Genomic DNA, 20564 nt, shown 5'->3' on the forward strand with positions numbered 1-20564 from the left:
TCTATGACCTCAGGTGTTATTTCCAGAAGGGCTTTGTGGTTACGATCATGGGCAGCGGATACCGAGTCCAAAAATAGATTGGTTACGCTTCCTTATGAGGGGTCGCTGTTGTTCGGAAACAAGCTGGAAACTATGATTCAGAGGATGTCGGGTCAAAAATCTGTGAAATTGCCACAGGATAAGCGTGGCAGGTATATAGCTTAGTCTTCAAGACAGCACTTTAGACAAGCAAGATCATATAGGCCAGGCCGTCCTTATGAAGATAGAGTTGGATGTCATAATGAAGACAGATATAGCTCAGGCATGATACGTCAATCCTTTCGTAGAGGATACAGGGGAGGTAATCAGAGGCACTGATGGTGAATGTCCCCTTAAATCAACAGCTGTGGGGGGCAGAATTTCAGAGTTCAGTGCTCAGTGGGAGAAGAATTTTCGCGACAGATGGGTTCTGGATATTGTCTTGGAAGGTTACCATCTCGAGTTCACGGCAATACCAAAGAGAGACAAATTTGTAGAATCAAGAACACTGTCTCTAAGTCAAGAGTTGACTGCCTTAAAGGAAAGTCTGCAATCACTACGTTCCTCAAGGGCAGTAGAGGAAGTCCCATTCTTGGAGAGAAAGAGAGGATTCTATTCTCGTCTTTTCCTAGTAAAGAAGTCCTCAGGTGGCTTCAGAACAATTCTGGATTTGAGGGATCTCAATCGAAGGATACAGAAAAAAGAGATTTCATATGGAGACGCTAAAATCAATCCTGTTAGGAATAAGGGAAGGAGATTTTTTGGCGTCAGTAGATCTCAAAGATGTGTATTTCCATATTCCAATCAGGAAAGAAGACAGAAAGTTTCTAAGGTTCAGTATAGGAAAACACTTCCACAGTATAGGAAAACACTTCCAATTCACATGTCTTCCATTTGGCCTCACATTCTCGCTGAGGGTGTTTACAAAAGTGCTGGTAACTCTGATAGCCTGCCTTAGGGAAAAAGGAGTGGCTATTTGCGCCGACCTCGATGATCTTCTTCTGGCTGCAAGTTTGAAAGAAGGCATACAGCAAATGTTAGATCAAGCCTTACAGATACATGGTTGGTTGGTGAATTGGAGCAAGAGTCGGTTGGAACCAACACAAGTTCTGAAATTTTTGGGTGTCCGTATAGATACACTTCAGTATGTGGTCATGCTATCAGAAGACAGGCGCGCAAAAATCCGGGAGCTGGTCCTCTTTGTTCAGAAACAGGACAAAATTCTGTTTCACTTGGCGTTACGTCTGTTGGGAATGCATCTTGCCCACTGCACGATAGAGGTCGTGCAGTGGGCAAGATGGAGAATGAGAACACTGCAAACTCCCTTACATCATCGAATAAGGTTGACAAGAGAGACCAGAGATTCACTATCCTGGTGGAAAATCAGTCAAAATTACGAGCAAGGTGTGTCACTGCAGGAACCCCAGTTTTTAGTCCTAACTATGGACGCAAGTCTGACAGGTTGGGGTGCTCATCTGCGAAGGAAAAGTTGTCAAGGAAAATGGTCCCCAAAAGAAGCATAACTTTCATCACACCAGCGTGAAATGAGGGCGGTATGGTTGGCGATATGCGAGTTTCAAGATCAACTTCCTTGGAATCATCTAAGAGTCTTCTAGGAGAATGTGGCAGTAGTGGCTTATTTCAATCACCAAGGGGGAACAAAAAGTTGAGCAATCATGTTGGAGGTCTCATACATCATGCAGGGGGCACATAAGCATTTAAAGTCCTTAATGGCTCTACATGTTCCGGGCACAGACAACGTGTTAGCAGATTATCTTAATCGAAATCAGGATTAGTCCGGAGAGTGGGAATTAAATACTCAGGTACTCAAAAGGCATAGTAGACAGGTTCGGGCAACCCCTAATAGGGGGTCATTCCGACCCGATCGCTTGCTGCAGTTTGTCGCAGCGCAGCGATTGAGTCGGAACTGCACATGCACTGGCGCCACAGTGCACCGGCGCATGGCAGCTTTTGTTACCTAGTGATCGCCTCTGAGACAGAGGCGGTCGCTAGGTGGGAGGGGGCTGAAAGGCAGCGTTAAGCCGCCGTTTAGAGGGAGCGGTCTGGCCAATGCAGGCGAGGTTGGACCGTTGGGAAGAAGGCTGCGGCGGCTGCGTGACGTGTCAGAGCAACTCCCAGCCAGCCGCAGGAGCTGTGCTGGCTGGGAGTTACTCCTCAAATACAAAGGCAGCGCCTCTGTGCGATGCTTTTGTATTTGTGCGGGGGAAGGGGGGGGGGGGGGTCGGCACTGACATGCGGAGCGGACTAGCCCTGTGCCGCATGTCTGAGTTAACGATCATAGCTGTGCTAAATTTAGCACAGCTACGATCAACTCGGAATGACCCCCATAGATCTCATGGCTACCAATCTCAACACAAAACTGCCTTGTTTCTTGTCAAGGTATTACCTTCCAACATCAAAAGGAGTAGATACTCTATCTCTAGCGTGGGAGTTCAAGCTGGGGTATATATTTACCCCCTTTCCTCTAATAGCCACAACCTTGAAGAGGATCTGAGAAGAGATAGTGGACGTGATTGTGGCGATTCCTTATTGGCCAAGAAGGGCTTGGTTTCCAACAGTACAGAGGATGTCAGTGGGGAAGATGTGGAGACTACCGGTAGTACAGAGGCTATTGTATCAGGGTCCCCCAGAGTACCCAAACCTGTACAGTCTTCAACTTACGGCTTGGAAATTGAGCGGAGTTTACTAAGGAACAAAGGTCTGTCCAAATCAGTGATTCAGCTACTACTAAAGGCTAGGAAGAAAGTTTCTTCGGACGCTTATTATAGAATATGGAGAACTTTTATCGTCTGGTCGAAGGATAAATTTGATGTATTAAAGGCGGAAACGGCTCAAGTTCTGCAGTTTCTTCATGACGGCTTTGTCAAAGGTTTGGCGGTTTCAACTCTAAAAGTGCAAATATCGGCTCTAAGCGTTAAATTATTTCAGGATGAGTTAATTAAAAAATTCTGTCACGCCGTAAAAAGGATAAGGCCAAGAGTTAGATCGATAGTGACGCCCTGGGACCTCAATTTAATTTTGAATGCTTTGATGGAACATCTGTTCGAGCCATTACAAGAAATCAGTATGAAGTTCCTCACTTGGAAGGTTGTCTTCCTTGCAGCTATTACTTCAGCAAGGAGAGTTGGAGAATTGCAAGCGTTGTGCGCGGAAGAGCCATATTTAAAAATATTGTCTGACAAGGTTGTTCTAAGGACAAACCCATCTTTTTGCAAAATGTTGTGTCAGCTTTTCATATTAATCAAGAGATCATATTGCCAGCTTTTTTCCCTCAACCGAAGAATGAGGAGGAAAATAGATTACATACGTTAGATCTTGTTAGAGCATTAACCATTTATTTGGACAGAGTTAAAGCTTTCAGAAAAGAGAAGAGTTTGTTTCTAGTACCTGTTGGATCAAGGAAATGGTGTATGCCAACAAAGCAAACAATTGCAAGATGGATTAGAGAGCTAATCACGCTTGTATACCAAGAGGATGGCCGTGAAGTTCCAGATAATATCAAGGCACTGTTATGCACACCAGTGCCAGCAGGAATGTACTGGTGTCTGAACGGTGAGGGATGCAAAACAAATGAACTCACAGACAGACTGGGGAATATGACATTACATACACAGAAGGTGATAGGGTAACAAAATAAACACAAAGTGAACAGAGAAGCCCAAAGGCTAAGAAACTGGGTGACTCCCTAGTATTAGGAATGCTCAGATGGAAAGAAGCGAGATATAGTGATTTAATACGTAGAGAACCCGAAATGCTGTTGCTAAGGGCAACAGCAAAACCCTAAAGGGTTACCAACGGGTGTGGCAGTAAACTCCTTGGTCAGAGATGGAATAATAGACACAAGGAGAGTCTCCACAATCCTAGTCCTCACTTGCAGTGCACTGGTTCAGCTTACTGCCACTAAACTGACACCTGAACACCTTGCACAGTGAGAAAGGATTTTGGCAGGCAAGTCTGAGAATACAGCCGCAAACCTGCTAGGTTCACAGAGTAGCAAAAGAACCCCAGCAGGTTAAATGACTGACTCCAGTCTTACTGCTAGGTCTGGATTGGCAGAGTGTAATACCAAATCCCAAGGCCTATTTGCAGTAAGCAACAAACAAATACAAAGTTTACACAGTACTAGCTAGATTTCAGGAACTAACTAACCAACAAAGATTCAGCAGCATCTGCCTAACCTGAGAAGAGGGTTTATATAGCAGGTGCTGTCCACGCCCCACTCAGACCTCACAGACTGTGAGCACAAAAACCAGCACCGGATCCCCTGCCGTGCACAGAGCCTGTAACCACTGCACAGCAAAAGACCCGAACCGGAGTATCAGCTACGCTCAGGTTACTCCGCTAGCACTTGTCTCCCGGTTGCCATGACGACGTGGCAGCACAGAGCAGGAGACCCTAACAGTACCCCCCCTCTGACGAGGGGTCAAAGAACCCCTACCACCGGGTTTATCGGGGAACTGCGAGAAGAAAGAGCGTAACAGTCTGGGGGCATGAAGATCACAACTGCGCACCCACGACCGCTCCTCCGGGCCATACCCCTTCCAGTGCACCAAAAATGACAGCCGAGCCCGAACCATCTTGGAGTCAAGAATCCTTTCAACAACAAACTCCCTCTGGCCACGTATCAGAAGAGGGGAAGGTCTTCCACTGGAAGAAGGATTACTAATCGCCAGTTTTAAAAGGGAACAATTAAATGTTTTATTGATACCCAAAGAACGGGGTAGATCTAACTGAAATGCCACCGGATTGATAACCCTAGTGATCTTATAAGGACCGATGAACCGGGGGCCTAACTTATGAGATGGCTGTCTCAACTTCAAATTCTTGGTAGACAACCAGACGAAGTCTCCTAATTTGAAGCGGCAGGGTCTTTTCCGCTTATCAAAAACCCTTTTGGTCACTAATGACACAGACACAAGGGCTTTCTTCACTTTCCTCCAAATACCTCTAAGGACCGAAACCACAGAGGAACCACCAGGCGTGGAGTCCAGGAGGTCAAAAGAATTGGCCTTAGGATGATGCCCATACACACAAAGGAAGGGAGAGATCCCTGTAGCAGAGTGAGCCGCGTTGTTATAGGCAAACTCCGCCATGGACAGATGAGCCACCCAGTCAGTCTGACACTTGGAGACATAACACCTGAGGAACTGCTCCAAGGACTGGTTCACCCTTTCAGTCTGCCCATTAGACTGCGGATGGTAGCCTGACGACAAGCTGACAGAAATCTGGAGATCGGAACAAAATGCCCTCCAGAATTTGGCCACAAACTGGGATCCGCGGTGAGAGACCACATCAAGTGGCAACCCGTGGAGGCGCACAACATGCAGCATAAATAATTCAGACAGGTGTCTGGCCGATGGCAGCCCAACCAATGGAACGAAGTGCACCATCTTCGAAAACCTGTCAACGACAACCCAGATGGCTGTCATCCCCGAGGATTTGGGCAAGTCCACCACAAAATCCATTGAAATGTGGGTCCATGGCTTAGATGGAATAGAGAGTGGATGTAATGGGCCAACAGGAACCCCTCTAGGAGTCTTATTTCGGGCACAGATGTCACATGCCCGAACCCACTGATCCACATCCCTAGCCACCGAGGGCCACCACACCGCCCTAGATAGCAACTCCCGAGTTCTGGCAATACCCGGGTGACCTGCCGACTTCTTGGCATGGAATTCCAGGAACACTCGCTGTCTTAACCTAGGAGGCACAAACAAAAGACCTACCGGAAGGTCTGGAGGAGCCTGCTCCTGTGCTCTAAGGACTAATGACAAGAGGTCCTGGGTAATGCCCACTTTAATACATGATGGGGACACAATGGGCAATGGCTCCTCGGTGGTCTCCTGGATTGGAGCAAAACTCTGCGAGAGCGCATCAGCCTTGATGTTTTTTGACCCAGGGCGATATGTTATCAAAAAATTAAAGCGAGCAAAAAACAAAGCCCATCGTGCCTGCCTAGCATTGAGGCACTTCGCTGACTCTAAATATGTCAAATTCTTATGGTCGGTGAGAATTGAGACCACAAACTTAGCCCCCTCAAGCCAGTGTCTCCACTCCTCGAGTGCATCCTTAATAGCCAACAATTCCCGGTTACCCACGTCATAATTCATCTCGGCAGGCGAAAATTTACGGGAAAAGTAAGCACAGGGATGAAGGCGATTATCAGACACCCCCATCTGAGAGAGCACTGCCCCAATACCCATCTCAGAGGCATCCACCTCCACCACAAAAGGACGCTCTGGATCTGGGTGTCGCAGCACCTTGGCCGAGACAAATGCCCTTTTGAGACGGGCAAAAGCCGCTTTGGCCTCACAAGACCAGTGAGCAACATCCGCCCCTTTCTTAGTGAGTGCCACCAATGGCGCCACTATAGACGAAAATCCAGCGATAAATCGTCTATAAAAATTTGCGAAGCACAGAAAACGCTGAAGCGCCTTCAAACTAGTGGGCTGCACCCAATCCAGGACTGCCTGTACCTTGGAAACCTCCATTTGGAAACCTTCTGGGGAGATAATATATCCTAGAAATGCGATTTGCTGAACTTCAAATTCGCACTTCTCCAGCTTCGCCCCAAGCCGGTGGTCTCTGAGTTTCTGGAGGACTAAGCGTACATGCTTCCGATGTTCAATCTTAGAAAAAATGGTGGCAGTACGAAGCTGGTCAAACAAGACCGAAATGAGAGGCAGTGGGTATGAGTTTTTAATCGTGATACGGTTCAATTCCCTGAAGTCGATGCAGGGTCGCAACGAACCGTCCTTTTTACCCACGAAGAAGAACCCCGACCCAACTGGAGACTGTGAAGGTCTGATAAATCCCTTAGCCAAGTTCTCCTGAATGTACTCTGCCATAGCCTGAGTCTCAGGACGTGACAGGGAGTACAACCTGCTCTTGGGAAGCTTAGCATTCGGCAACAAATCAATGGCACAGTCATAGGGGCGATGGGGAGGTAGTACCTCTGCAACTCTTTTGGAGAACACGTCCGCAAAATCTGCATAACATCCTGGCAAACTTAGCTGCGAAAGCCTGACTGGAAGGCTCAAGCAACTCCTGAAACAATCAGTACCCCAACTAAGAATCTCCCCAGAGACCCAGTCAAATTGAGGATTGTGGGCCCTTAACCAGGGTAACCCCAACACCAATGGGGCAAAAGTACAGACAGTCACATAAAAGGACAATTTTTCAGAGTGTGTGGCTCCAATAAACAAAGAAATCTGGCTAGTGCAAGAGGTAATTTTACCCTGGGATAATGGTTCCCCGTTTAACCCACAAATCTCAATTTCCGATGCCAAGGGTACTAAGGGAACAGAGTGTTTCAGGGCGAATTGGCGGTCCATAAAAACCCCGTCGGCTCCACTGTCCACAAAGGCCTCAGTCTTGACAGTTTGACCGAGGATCTTCAAGGTCACCGGAATGATAAAAGTCTTCTTGGGAAATTCCGACTTCTGACCTGACAGGATATTTCCCATCACCCTCAGGCCATGAAGTTTTCTGGCTTTTCTGGGCATGATACTACCACATGACCTTTATTCCCACAGTACAAACATAACCCCTGCTGTCTCCTCCGCGTCTTCTCATGCGAGGAGAGGCGGGTAGCCCCAATCTGCATAGGCTCCTCGGAAAATTCCTCAGAGTCTGAGGTTCCCTTGGGAAAGAAGGAAACCTCGGGTCTCCCTTTCAAGCCTGCGCTCTCTCAGCCGTCTATTCACCCGAATGGATAACTGCATGAGCTGATCCAAGCTATCAGGCAAGGGATATTGTACCAGTTGGTCTTTTAACTGGTTAGAAAGACCTCTTCGGTACTGGTGTCTCAGGGCTGGGTCATTCCACTGGGTATCATGGGCCAACCTCCGAAACTCCGTACAATAAACCTCAACTGGCCTTCGCCCTTGCTTAAGGATCGAAATCTGAGCCTCGGCTGAGGCCGTCTTGTCAGGGTCATCATACAACATGCCCAGTGCCGTAAAAAAAGCATCAACACTTTTAAGCGACGGACAGTCAGGCTGCAACCCATATGCCCAGACCTGTGGGTCTCCTTGTAGCAAGGAAATCACTATGCCCACCCGCTGAATCTCCGACCCAGAAGACTGAGGCCTAAGCTGGAAATATAGCTTGCAGCTCTCCTTGAAACAAAAGAACTGCGAGCGATCTCCAGAAAAACGATCCGGGAGATTTACTTTCGGCTCCTTAACCCCTGAAGGTACTGCTGCTGCGGGAGCTCCGCCAGCGGCCTGCGAGGTGTGCATTTTAATGGACAAATCATTAAATTGTCGAGTCAGGACCTGCACCTGATCGACCACCTGTTGCAAAGTATTTTGAGGGGTATGCTCCATATTCCCACAAAATTTCAACAGGAGTATTAGGCTGCTGAATATGTTATGCACACCAGTGCCAGCAGGAATGTACTGGTGTCTGAACGGTGAGGGATGCAAAACAAATGAACTCACAGACAGACTGGGGAATATGACATTACATACACAGAAGGTGATAGGGTAACAAAATAAACACAAAGTGAACAGAGAAGCCCAAAGGCTAAGAAACTGGGTGTCTCCCTAGTATTAGGAATGCTCAGATGGAAAGAAGCGAGATATAGTGATTTAATACGTAGAGAACCCGAAATGCTGTTGCTAAGGGCAACAGCAAAACCCTAAAGGGTTACCAACGGGTGTGGCAGTAAACTCCTTGGTCAGAGATGGAATAATAGACACAAGGAGAGTCTCCACAATCCTAGTCCTCACTTGCAGTGCACTGGTTCAGCTTACTGCCACTAAACTGACACCTGAACACCTTGCACAGTGAGAGAGGATTTTGGCAGGCAAGTCTGAGAATACAGCCGCAAACCTGCTAGGTTCACAGAGTAGCAAAAGAACCCCAGCAGGTTAAACGACTGACTCCAGTCTTACTGCTAGGTCTGGATTGGCAGAGTGTAATACCAAATCCCAAGGCCTATTTGCAGTAAGCAACAAACAAATACAAAGTTTACACAGTACTAGCTAGCTTTCAGGAACTGACTAACCAACAAAGATTCAGCAGCATCTGCCTAACCTGAGAAGAGGGTTTATATAGCAGGTGCTGTCCACGCCCCACTCAGACCTCACAGACTGTGAGCACAAAAACCAGCACCGGATCCCCTGCCGTGCACAGAGCCTGTAACCACTGCACAGCAAAAGACCCGAACCGGAGTATCAGCTACGCTCAGGTTACTCCGCTAGCACTTGTCTCCCGGTTGCCATGACGACGTGGCAGCACAGAGCAGGAGACCCTAACAGGCACACTCGACTAGGGCAGTGTCTGTCTCGTGGGCTAGGAATGCACAGGTGGCGGTTGAAGACATATGTGCAGCGGCTACGTGGTCCTCTATTCATACTTTCTCTAGGCATTACGCTTTGGATATGGTTAAAGCTCACTTTGGTAACCAGGTCTTGCAGCAGGCCTTAAGCTGATTAAATATTAAGCATCAATTATTTGTTTGGTGTGGTTCCCTCCCGTAATTAGGCTTTGGTATATCCCATTGTATGGCTGCCATGAAGTAAGTAAAAGAAAACGGCAAATTATACTTATGATAATTCCATTTCTTTGAAGTACTTCATGGCAGCCCATGAATTAAACACCCTGTGGGGAGTGTTTTTTCTTCTAGGTATATCGTAGACACTCAAAAAGACAGGGGAAAGGGGGAGAGGCATACTCATATAGCCAAAGTGGGCAGGTACTAGAAGAAAAGAACCTCCTGTCTATGCTAGGAGAATAGGTCGTTAACCCATTGTATGGCTGCCATGAAGTACTTCAAAGAAATGGAATTATCGTAAGTATAATTTGACACTTTTTAAAAGTTGGCTCCCCTGACTTCCAATGAAATATTATGCATTAAAGTTATTATTATAAAATACAGTTATTAAAAGTACTTTAGTATAGAAAAAACAAAACTGCATTTAAAAAAAAAAAAGTATAAAATGAGAGGTTTCACAGACTCTGCCATTACAGTCCAGGTATAAAAGACATCCATGCTTGAGCACAGTTGATTTAATTAGTACCTCAATCACTTTGAATAACAATCTAGACTGAAGCATGCATAGCCTTAAAACTTGTACCGTAACGGCAGAGTTTAGAAAACTATGGTATAAACCATACATATAACAAATGCAAAACATGCAAAATGAAATAAAACTTCTATGTTGTTCCTTTAGGATAAGACATAAGTGTATACAAAGAGATCAAAGTAGTTTACACTCTGTTGAGTCCAGTTTTTTTATCAATTTGTAAAGCATGTTAAACAGATGTGACAATAGATTAAACATAATCAGATAAAGCTGTCTAATTAGATAATATGATTGGGAATGGTGAAATATGTTTAATATGCAATTTAGTAAGCTTGGTGAAGTGATAAAGTGGAAGGTGATAACGCACCAACCAATCAGCTCCTAACTTCCATGTTACAAGCTGGGTTTGAAAAATGACAGGACCTGACTGGCTGGTACGTTATCACCTTTCACTTTATCACTACACCATGCTTAATAAATCTGCCCCTATGCAACAAAAGACAAATGATAAGTTCTTTGGAACAATAATCAGATCATGTTCAAAGAAGATGATTGTAACGTGTACTGTAATTGAAATGTAATCTTACAGTATATATAAAACCAAATAGTTAATATTAAACAATGATTGTATTAATGGTCAGACTAAATGTTGAGACATTTGTTGACAGTATAGGATGGTCAAAGTGCTTTCAGTTTGCATGATGCTACACTAATGCAGTTTGCATACTCACAATAAACAAGAAACATCTGTGTATTCTAGAAAGTACAAAAGAGTGTAGTTGTGCTGGCTTGGAGAGTAACATCCTACCGTACTTTTTATTAGATTGGTTATAGTTTTGCTTAAGTTAATGAATTTTTTATTTTTATATTAGGAAGGTACCCAGTATACAGTAGCTAGGGCATGCATAACATGTACATTAGCAGTGACAGAATATGTCATCCACATTATTCTGCTGCTCTGAATAATGACAGTCAGTAGAAAACTCACCCGGAATTGCGAAGGTGTTTCAAGTATGTTAAAGTCAGTAGAACTTGAAATGCCATCTTCCAGAGTTTGTAGGAATACCTTCTGGAAATCAAGCATTTCAGGCAGACTGCCAAACAAAGAATCCATCTAAAATACAATATAAATTATTATTTTTTTTATATATATATATATATATATATATATATATATATAGACGAGGATTCCACGTGGTGGAGGGTGCACTCTCACTGTATACAAAGTCTAAACATTTCTTCAAGACAATGTTTTATTGTAGCCTTATAAGTTTCGACGTTTCGATCCAAAGCAAGGATCTTTTTCAAGAAAGGCCATACATAAATCATCAAATCCAATCTTGGTATAGCAATTCATAATAGTTAAAAGTATATCTAGAAAAAAATAGAACAAAACATGACTGAGCCTCCCAGGTCCTAATATAGAACAATAATGGCGACAATGCTTATTTCAAAAATAATACTGCTAGTACATAAAAATAAGATTTTACTTACCGATAAATCTATTTCTCGTAGTCCGTAGTGGATGCTGGGACTCCGTAAGGACCATGGGGAATAGCGGCTCCGCAGGAGACAGGGCACAAAATAAAAGCTTAAGGATCAGGTGGTGTGCACTGGCTCCTCCCCCTATGACCCTCCTCCAAGCCTCAGTTAGGATACTGTGCCCGGACGAGCGTACATAATAAGGAAGGATATTGAATCCCGGGTAAGACTCATACCAGCCACACCAATCACACCGTACAACTCGTGATCTGAACCCAGTTAACAGTATGATAAACGCAAAGGAGCCTCTGAAAAGATGGCTCACAACAATAATAACCCGAATTTTTGTAACAATAACTATATACAAGTATTGCAGACAATCCGCACTAGGGATGGGCGCCCAGCATCCACTACGGACTACGAGAAATAGATTTATCGGTAAGTAAAATCTTATTTTCTCTGACGTCCTAGTGGATGCTGGGACTCCGTAAGGACCATGGGGATTATACCAAAGCTCCCAAACGGGCGGGAGAGTGCGGATGACTCTGCAGCACCGAATGAGAGAACTCCAGGTCCTCCTCAGCCAGGGTATCAAATTTGTAGAATTTAGCAAACGTGTTTGCCCCTGACCAAGTAGCTGCTCGGCAAAGTTGTAAAGCCGAGACCCCTCGGGCAGCCGCCCAAGATGAGCCCACTTTCCTTGTGGAATGGGCTTTTACTGATTTTGGTTGTGGCAATCCTGCCACAGAATGTGCAAGCTGAATTTTACTACAAATCCAACGAGCAATCGTCTGCTTTGAAGCAGGAGCACCCAGCTTGTTGGGTGCATACAGGATAAACAGCGAGTCAGATTTTCTGACTCCAGCCGTCCTGGAAACATATATTTTCAAGGCCCTGACAACGTCAAGCAACTTAGAGTCCTCTAAGTCCCTGGTAGCCGCAGGTACCACAATAGGTTGGTTCATGTGAAATGCAGAAACCACCTTAGGTAGAAATTGAGGACGAGTCCTCAATTCCGCCCTGTCAGAATGAAAAATTAAGTAAGGGCTTTTATATGATAAAGCCGCCAATTCTGACACACGCCTGGCTGAAGCCAAGGCTAACAGCATCGACACCTTCCATGTGAGATATTTTAAGTCCACAGTGGAAAGTGGTTCAAACCAATGTGACTTTAGAAAACTCAACACAACATTGAGATCCCAAGGTGCCACTGGAGGCACAAAAGGAGGCTGTATGTGCAGCACCCCTTTTACAAAAGTCTGAACTTCAGGTACTGAAGCCAGTTCTTTCTGGAAGAAAATCGACAGGGCCGAAATTTGAACCTTAATGGACCCCAATTTTAGGCCCATAGACAGTCCTGTTTGCAGGAAATGAAGGAAACGACCCAGTTGAAATTCCTCTGTAGGGGCCTTCTTGGCCTCACACCACGCAACATATTTACGCCAAATGCGGTGATAATGTTTTGCGGTTACGTCCTTCCTGGCTTTGACCAGAGTAGGGATGACTTCTTCTGGAATGCCTTTTTCCCTCAGGATCCGGCGTTCAACCGCCATGCCGTCAAACGCAGCCGCGGTAAGTCTTGGAACAGACAAGGCCCCTGCAGTAGCAGGTCCTTTCTTAGAGGTAGAGGCCACGGTTCGTCCGTGAGCATCTCTTGAAGTTCCGGGTACCAAGTCCTTCTTGGCCAATCCGGAACCACGAGTATAGTTCTTACTCCTCTCCTTCTTATGATTCTCAGTACTTTTGGTATGAGAGGCAGAGGAGGGAACACATACACTGACTGGTACACCCACGGCGTTACCAGAGCGTCCACTGCTAATGCCTGAGGGTCCCTTGACCTGGCGCAATATCTGTCCAGTTTTTTGTTTAGACGTGACGCCATCATGTCCACCTTTGGTTTTTCCCAACGGTTTACAATCAGGTGGAACACTTCTGGGTGAAGTCCCCACTCTCCCGGGTGAAGGTCGTGTCTGCTGAGGAAGTCTGCTTCCCAGTTGTCCACTCCCGGAATGAACACTGCTGACAGTGCTATCACATGATTTTCCGCCCAGCGAAGAATCCTTGCAGCTTCTGCCATTGCCCTCCTGCTTCTCGTGCCGCCCTGTCTGTTTACGTGGGCGACTGACGTGATGTTGTCCGATTGGATCAACACCGCCTGACCCTGAAGCAGAGGTTTTGCTTGACTTAGGGCATTGTAAATGGCCCTTAGTTCCAGAATGTTTATATGAAGAGATGTTTCCATGCTTGACCACAAGCCCTGGAAATTCCTTCCCTGTGTGACTGCTCACCAGCCTCTCAGGCTGGCATCCGTGGTTACCAGGATCCAATCCTGAATGCCAAATCTGCGGCCCTCTAGTAGATGAGCACTCTGCAGCCACCACAGGAGAGACACCCTTGTCCTTGGCGACAGGGTTATCCGCTGATGCATCTGCAGATGCGATCCGGACCATTTGTCCAGTAGATCCCACTGAAACGTTCTTGCATGGAATCTTCCGAATGGAATCGCTTCGTAAGAAGCCACCATTTTTCCCAGGACCCTCGTGCACTGATGCACTGAGACCTGTCCTGGTTTTAGGAGGTTCCTGACTAGCTCGGATAACTCCCTGGCCTTCTCCTCCGGGAGAAACACCTTCTTCTGGACTGTGTCCAAAATCATTCCTAGGAACAGTAGACGTGTCGTTGGAATCAGCTGCGATTTTGGAATATTTAGAATCCACCCGTGCTGACGTAACACTACCTGAGATAGTGCTACTCCGACTTCTAACTGTTCCCTGGATCTTGCCCTTATCAGGAGATCGTCCAAGTAAGGGATAATTAAAATGCCTTTTCTTCGTAGAAGAATCATCATTTCGGCCATTACCTTGGTAAAGACCCGAGGTGCCGTGGACAATCCAAACGGCAGCGTCTGAAACTGATAATGACAGTTTTGTACTACAAACCTGAGGTACCCTTGGTGAGAAGGGTATATTGGGACGTGGAGATAAGCATCTTTGATGTCCAGAGACACCATATAGTCCCCTTCTTCCAGGTTCGCTATCACTGCTCTGAGTGACTCCATCTTGAATTTGAACCTTTTTATGTAAGTGTTCAAGGATTTCAGATTTAAAATTGGTCTCACCGAGCCGTCCGGCTTCGGTACCACAAACAGCGTGGAATAATACCCCTTTCCCTGTTGCAGGAGGGGTACCTTGATTATCACCTGCTGGGAATACAGCTTGTGAATGGCTTCCAAAACTGCCTCCCTGTCGGAGGGAGACTTTGGTAAAGCAGACTTCAGGAACCGATGAGGGGGAAACGTCTCGAATTCCAGTTTGTACCCCTGCGATACTACCTGTAGAATCCAGGGATCCACTTGCGAGTGAGCCCACTGCGCGTTGAAATTCTTGAGACGGGCCCCCACCATATCTGAGTCTGCTTGTAAAGCCCCAGCGTCATGCTGAAGACTTGGCAGAAGCAGGGGAGGGCTTCTGCTCCTGGGAAGCGGCTGCATGGTGCAGTCTTTTTCCTCTTCCTCTGCCCCGGGGCAGAAAGGAGTGGCCTTTTGCTCGCTTGTACTTATGGGAACGAAAGGACTGAGTTTGAAAAGACGGTGTCTTTTTCTGCTGATGTGGAGTGACCTGGGGTAAAAAGGTGGATTTTCCAGCCGTTGCCGTGGCCACCAGGTCCGATAGACCAGCCCCAAATAACTCCTCCCCTTTATACGGCAATACTTCCATGTGCCGTTTGGAATCCGCATCCCCTGACCACTGTCGCGTCCATAACGCTCTTCTGGCAGAGATGGACATAGCACTTACTCTTGATGCCAGGGTGCAAATATCCCTCTGTGCATCACGCATATATAGTAATGCATCCTTTAAATGTTCTATAGTTAACAAAATATTGTCCCTATCCAGGGTATCAATATTCTCGGTCAGGGAATCCGACCATGCGACTCCAGCACTGCACATCCAGGCTGAGGCGATTGCTGGTCGCAGTATAACACCAGTATGTGTGTATATACTTTTTAGGATATTTTCCAGCCTTCTATCAGCTGGTTCTTTGAGGGTAGCCGTATCAGGAGACGGTAACGCTACTTGTTTTGATAAACGTGTGAGCGCCTTATCTACCCTAGGGGGTGTTTCCCAACGCGCCCTAACCTCTGGCGGGAAAGGATATAATGCTAATAATTTTTTAGAAATTAGCTGTTTTTTATCGGAGGAAACCCACGCTTTTTCACACACCTCATTTATTTCCTCTGACTCAGGAAAAAATATTGGTAGTTTTTTCTCACCCCACATAATACCCTTCTTTGTGGTACTTGTAGTGTCAGAAAGGTTCAATGCCTCTTTCATTGCCGTGATCATGTAACGTGTGGCCCTACTGGACATTACGTTTGTCTCGTCACCGTCGACACTAGACTCAGTATCTGTGTCAGGGTCTGTGTCGACCCACTGAGGTAACGGGCGTTTTAGCGCCCCTGACAGTGTTTGAGACGCCTGGACAGGCACTAATTGATTTGCCGGCTGTCTCATGTCGTCAACAGTTTTTTGTAAATTGCTGACATTATCACTTAATTGTTTAAATACAATCATCCAGTCAGGTGTCGACTCCCTAGGGGGTGACATCACCAACACAGGCAACTGCTCCGCCTCCACATCATTTTCCTCCTCATACATGTCGACACACGCGTACCGACACACAGCACACACACCGGGAATGCTCTGATAGAGGACAGGACCCCACTTAGCCCTTTGGAGAGACAGAGGGAGAGTCTGCCAGCACACACCCAGCGCTATATATATATATAGGGATAACCTTATATAAGTGTTACTCCCTTATAGCTGCTGTTAATATATTTATTTGCTGCCAAACGTGCCCCCCCTTCTCTTTTTTACCCTGATTCTGAAGCAGGACTGCAGGGGAGAGTCAGGGAGCCGTCCTTCCAGCGGAGCTGTGAGGGAAAATGGCGCTTGTGTGCTGAGGAGATAGGCTCCGCCCCTTCACGACGTCCTTATCTCCCGCTTTTTTGTGTAAAATGGCAGGGGATTAAAATACATCCATATAGCCCAGGAGCTATATGTGATGTATTCTGTTTTGCCACCTAAGGTATTCTGTTATATTGCGTCTCAGGGCGCTCCCCCCCCAGCGCCCTGCACCCTCAGTGACCGGAGTGTGAAGTGTGCTGAGAGCAATGGCGCACAGCTGCGGTGCTGTGCGCTACCTTAGTCTGAAGACAGGATGTCTTCTGCCGCCGATTTCACCGGACCTCTTCGTCTCTTCTGGCTCTGTAAGGGGGACGGCGGCGCGGCTCCGGTGACCCATCCAGGCTGAACCTGTGATCGTCCCTCTGGAGCTAGTGTCCAGTAGCCTAAGAAACCCGATCCACTCTGCACTCAGGTGAGTCCGTTTCTTCTCCCCTTAGTCCCACGATGCAGTGAGCCTGTTGCCAGCAGGACTCACTGAAAATAAAAAAAACCTAACTAAACTTTTATTCTAAGCAGCTCAGGAGAGCCACCTAGATTGCACCCTTCTCGGCCGGGCACAAAAATCTAACTGAGGCTTGGAGGAGGGTCATAGGGGGAGGAGCCAGTGCACACCACCTGATCCTTAAGCTTTTATTTTGTGCCCTGTCTCCTGCGGAGCCGCTATTCCCCATGGTCCTTACGGAGTCCCAGCATCCACTAGGACGTCAGAGAAATTAGACAAAAGAAACCCATATATCAGAACAGGTGGCTAAGGGGTACGTGTTCGGGAAGATGTACAATAACACCCTGTGCATACCACTATTCCTAAGTGTACATGCAAAGCCCATACATCCTCGCCTCTATCAGCACATTCAAATAGTGCTGTGTGCTTAAACAATTAAGCACCATGTGCAAGATGGTATCTGCATAGTCTCAATTACACAGACAGCTGCTGTAATCAAAAAATATTTCTATATTAACAGTGTATATCTGGACATTGATATATACACCAAAAGTTATAATCAGTATCCAATAAATACCTATAGGTCCAAAAAGATGCACATGGGGCAGCGCCTGGGCTAAGCGTTCTCCCACGTAAGGTCCATAGTTACAAGGTCTCAATTATAAAAGCAGACAGCTGCTGTAATCACAAAACATCTCTGATTTAACAATGCATATCTAAACATTGGTGTATGCATCATGGATCATAATCAGTATCCAATAAATACCTATAGGTCCAAAAAAGGTGCACATGGGGCAGCACCTGGGCTAAGCGTTCTCCCACACAAGATCCATAACTACAAAAAATAAATCCAAATCAGTAAACTACTCAATCATCAATATTCAACAATGTGACGGACCCAAGGTAATTACTCACAGATTCACATGGAACACCGCATATGCCAGGGCTGCATACACATGCTTAAACTATGCAGGAGGTTTATATACCCCATGACCCGGAAGTACCTCGGGTGGATGGGGTCAGCGCCAATCATCGCCAAAATTGTCATCAAAGCCTTCACTACCCGTAAAACCCCGTTCGCCACTCGCTCAGGGGACTAGGTGAGACACCTTCAATGAGTGTGTCTACACTCATAGTCACCATGCCGCCTGCAGTGGAGACAAGCAGCGCTCCACGCGCCGGAAACCGGAAGTCCCATGTGTTCCAGTGGCGAAAGCCGGTGGAACGCATGCTGCAGCCACTGTTATGGATGAAAAAAAAGTTATATATGCAAAATCATATACCACAGTCAATGAGTGCATCTACACTCATGATCATCACACTGTAGGCAGCGGGGGCCTGACCGCGCTCCACACACCGGGGCCCGGAAGTCGGAAGTCCCATGCGTTCCAGCGGCCAAAGCGGTGGAACGCAAGCTGCTGGCACTATTCAGGGATGGAGAAGGATAAGTAATGTGTAATAGATGGGGGTTTTATATTGGAAGATCGGATAATCAGATCATTCCTCAAATAATAACATAAATGAGCCATCCATCAACCAAAAATGATATATGGTTCCAAAAAAATATCAAACATTGAAAAATATGTAAAAAGATCAAAAATTGTTATAGGGGACCCAGGAGGTAGCAGCAGCAATATCAATACAAAAACCAAACACAAACAAGGACATACAATAGACAATTACAATTAAAAAACAAACCATATAGTTAAACAAACCTATATAGTAAGCAATCCACATCTACATATTATATACAGACATCAATCTTCATATAATACGTCAAAGGAATAGATTCCATTGATGCTGCAGACGTAATGTTCATGGATGATGGCTAGAGTAATGGGAAACTCGTAGGCAAACTCCTAATGGATTATGTTAATTGAGCCTCCTAGGGGATATGGTGTCCAGTTCATTAATTCAATAACATTCCCTTTGTTTAAGCTGCCTCACTCGATCCCCTCCTGTGGACAATGGTGGAACCCAGTTGATGAGCTTGCACTTTAAACTAGCCACTTGATGCTTGGCTTCTAAGAAGTGGCGTGCGACGAGTTTATCAGATGTTCCACTATTTAATGCAGTGTGTATAGAGGACCGGTGGTTAGCCATCCGGTCTCTAAAATTCTGCATGGTCAACCCCACATAAAGAAGCCCACATGGACATTTCAGTATATAGATGACATGGTCCATTCTGCAGTGTAAAAGAAATCAGATCTTAATTGTGGTCCCGGTATGGGGGTGATTAAACGTCGGTCCCACCATCATCGATCTGCATGTCGTGCAGTTGCCACAAGAGAAACACCCTGGTTTCAGTGTATACAATTGTGTATGAGTTAACTTTGCTTCTGGATACATGGTGGGTCTCATCAACATTTGTTTCAAGTTCGGGCCTCGCCTATATGCCAGCATAGGCGGTTTCATATGAGTGAACGGTAAAGTAGACCGTTCACTCATAGAGGTGAGGATAAATGGGCTTTGCATGTACACTTAGGAATAGTGGTATGCACAGGGTGTTATTGTACATCTTCCCGAACACGTACCCCTTAGCCACCTGTTCTGATATATGGGTTTCTTTTGTCTAATTTTATGTACTAGCAGTATTATTTTTGAAATAAGCATTGTCACGATTATTGTTATATATTGGGACCTGGGAGGCTCAGTCATGTTTTGTTCTATTTTTTTCTAGATATACTTCTAACTATTATGAATTGCTATACCAAGATTGGATTTGATGATTTATGTATGGCCTTTCTTGAAAAAGATCCTTGCTTTGGATCGAAACGTCAAAACTTATAAGGCTACAATAAAACATTGGGGTATATGCAATTGTGGTCGAATTCCCGAAATTGGCGAATTTCGGGTCATTTTCGACCAAAAAAAAAAATTCGCCTATGCAATGCAGTGCTTTCCGACCAAAAAACGGACTTTCAAAATTCGACTTTTTGAAATTCGACTTTTTGCAAATTCGACTTTTCTGCAATGATACAAGTGCTGCAATTCGACCAAAGCATATTCAATTCAAGTTTGGAAATTCGACAGCAGTGCTTTTAGACAGCAAATTCGTCATTTTCAATCCGCCACACTTTGGAGGGTGAAAACAAATAAAAAAATTTTAAACATGTTTTTTTTGGTGTTTTTTTTTTTGGGAATAGCAGATCTATTTATATTAGAAGGGATTAGGTATTTTTTTTTTTTTTTGGGGGAGGCACAAATATTATTTATATATTTTTTAAAATATTATTTTTATTTTTATTTTTTTTTATTGCTGGAACGGTAAAATCAGAAAAAAAAATGGCGTGGGGTCCCCCCTCCAAAGCATAACCAGCCTCGGGCTCATTGAGCTGGTCCTGGTTCTAAAAATGCGGGGAAAAAATTGACAGGGGATCCCCCGTATTTTTAAAACCAGCACCGGGCTCTGCGCCTGGTGCTGGTGCCAAAAATACGGGGGACAAAAAGAGTAGGGGTCCCCCGTATTTTTAACACCAGCATCGGGCTCCACTAGCTGGACAGATAATGCCACAGCCGGGGGTCACTTTTATGCCGTGCCCTGCGGCCGTGGCATCAAATATCCAACTAGTCACCCCTGGCCGGGGTACCCTGGGGGAGTGG

General features: G+C 45.7%; 1 protein-coding gene across 2 annotated transcripts in view; it reads right to left on the minus strand.

The window, feature by feature from the left end:
- TIAM2 (TIAM Rac1 associated GEF 2) overlaps positions 1–20564 on the minus strand; it is a 1049207-nt gene that overhangs the window by 105695 nt on the left and 922948 nt on the right. For both annotated transcript variants that reach the window (XM_063917712.1, XM_063917711.1), the window contains one exon: positions 11062–11187. In XM_063917712.1, coding sequence (XP_063773782.1) covers positions 11062–11187 — 126 coding nt within the window. The remainder of the gene's footprint in view (positions 1–11061; positions 11188–20564) is intronic.

This window comes from Pseudophryne corroboree, chromosome 4 (genome assembly GCF_028390025.1).
Source record: "Pseudophryne corroboree isolate aPseCor3 chromosome 4, aPseCor3.hap2, whole genome shotgun sequence".
In the NCBI taxonomy this organism is placed as follows: Eukaryota; Metazoa; Chordata; class Amphibia; order Anura; family Myobatrachidae; genus Pseudophryne; species Pseudophryne corroboree.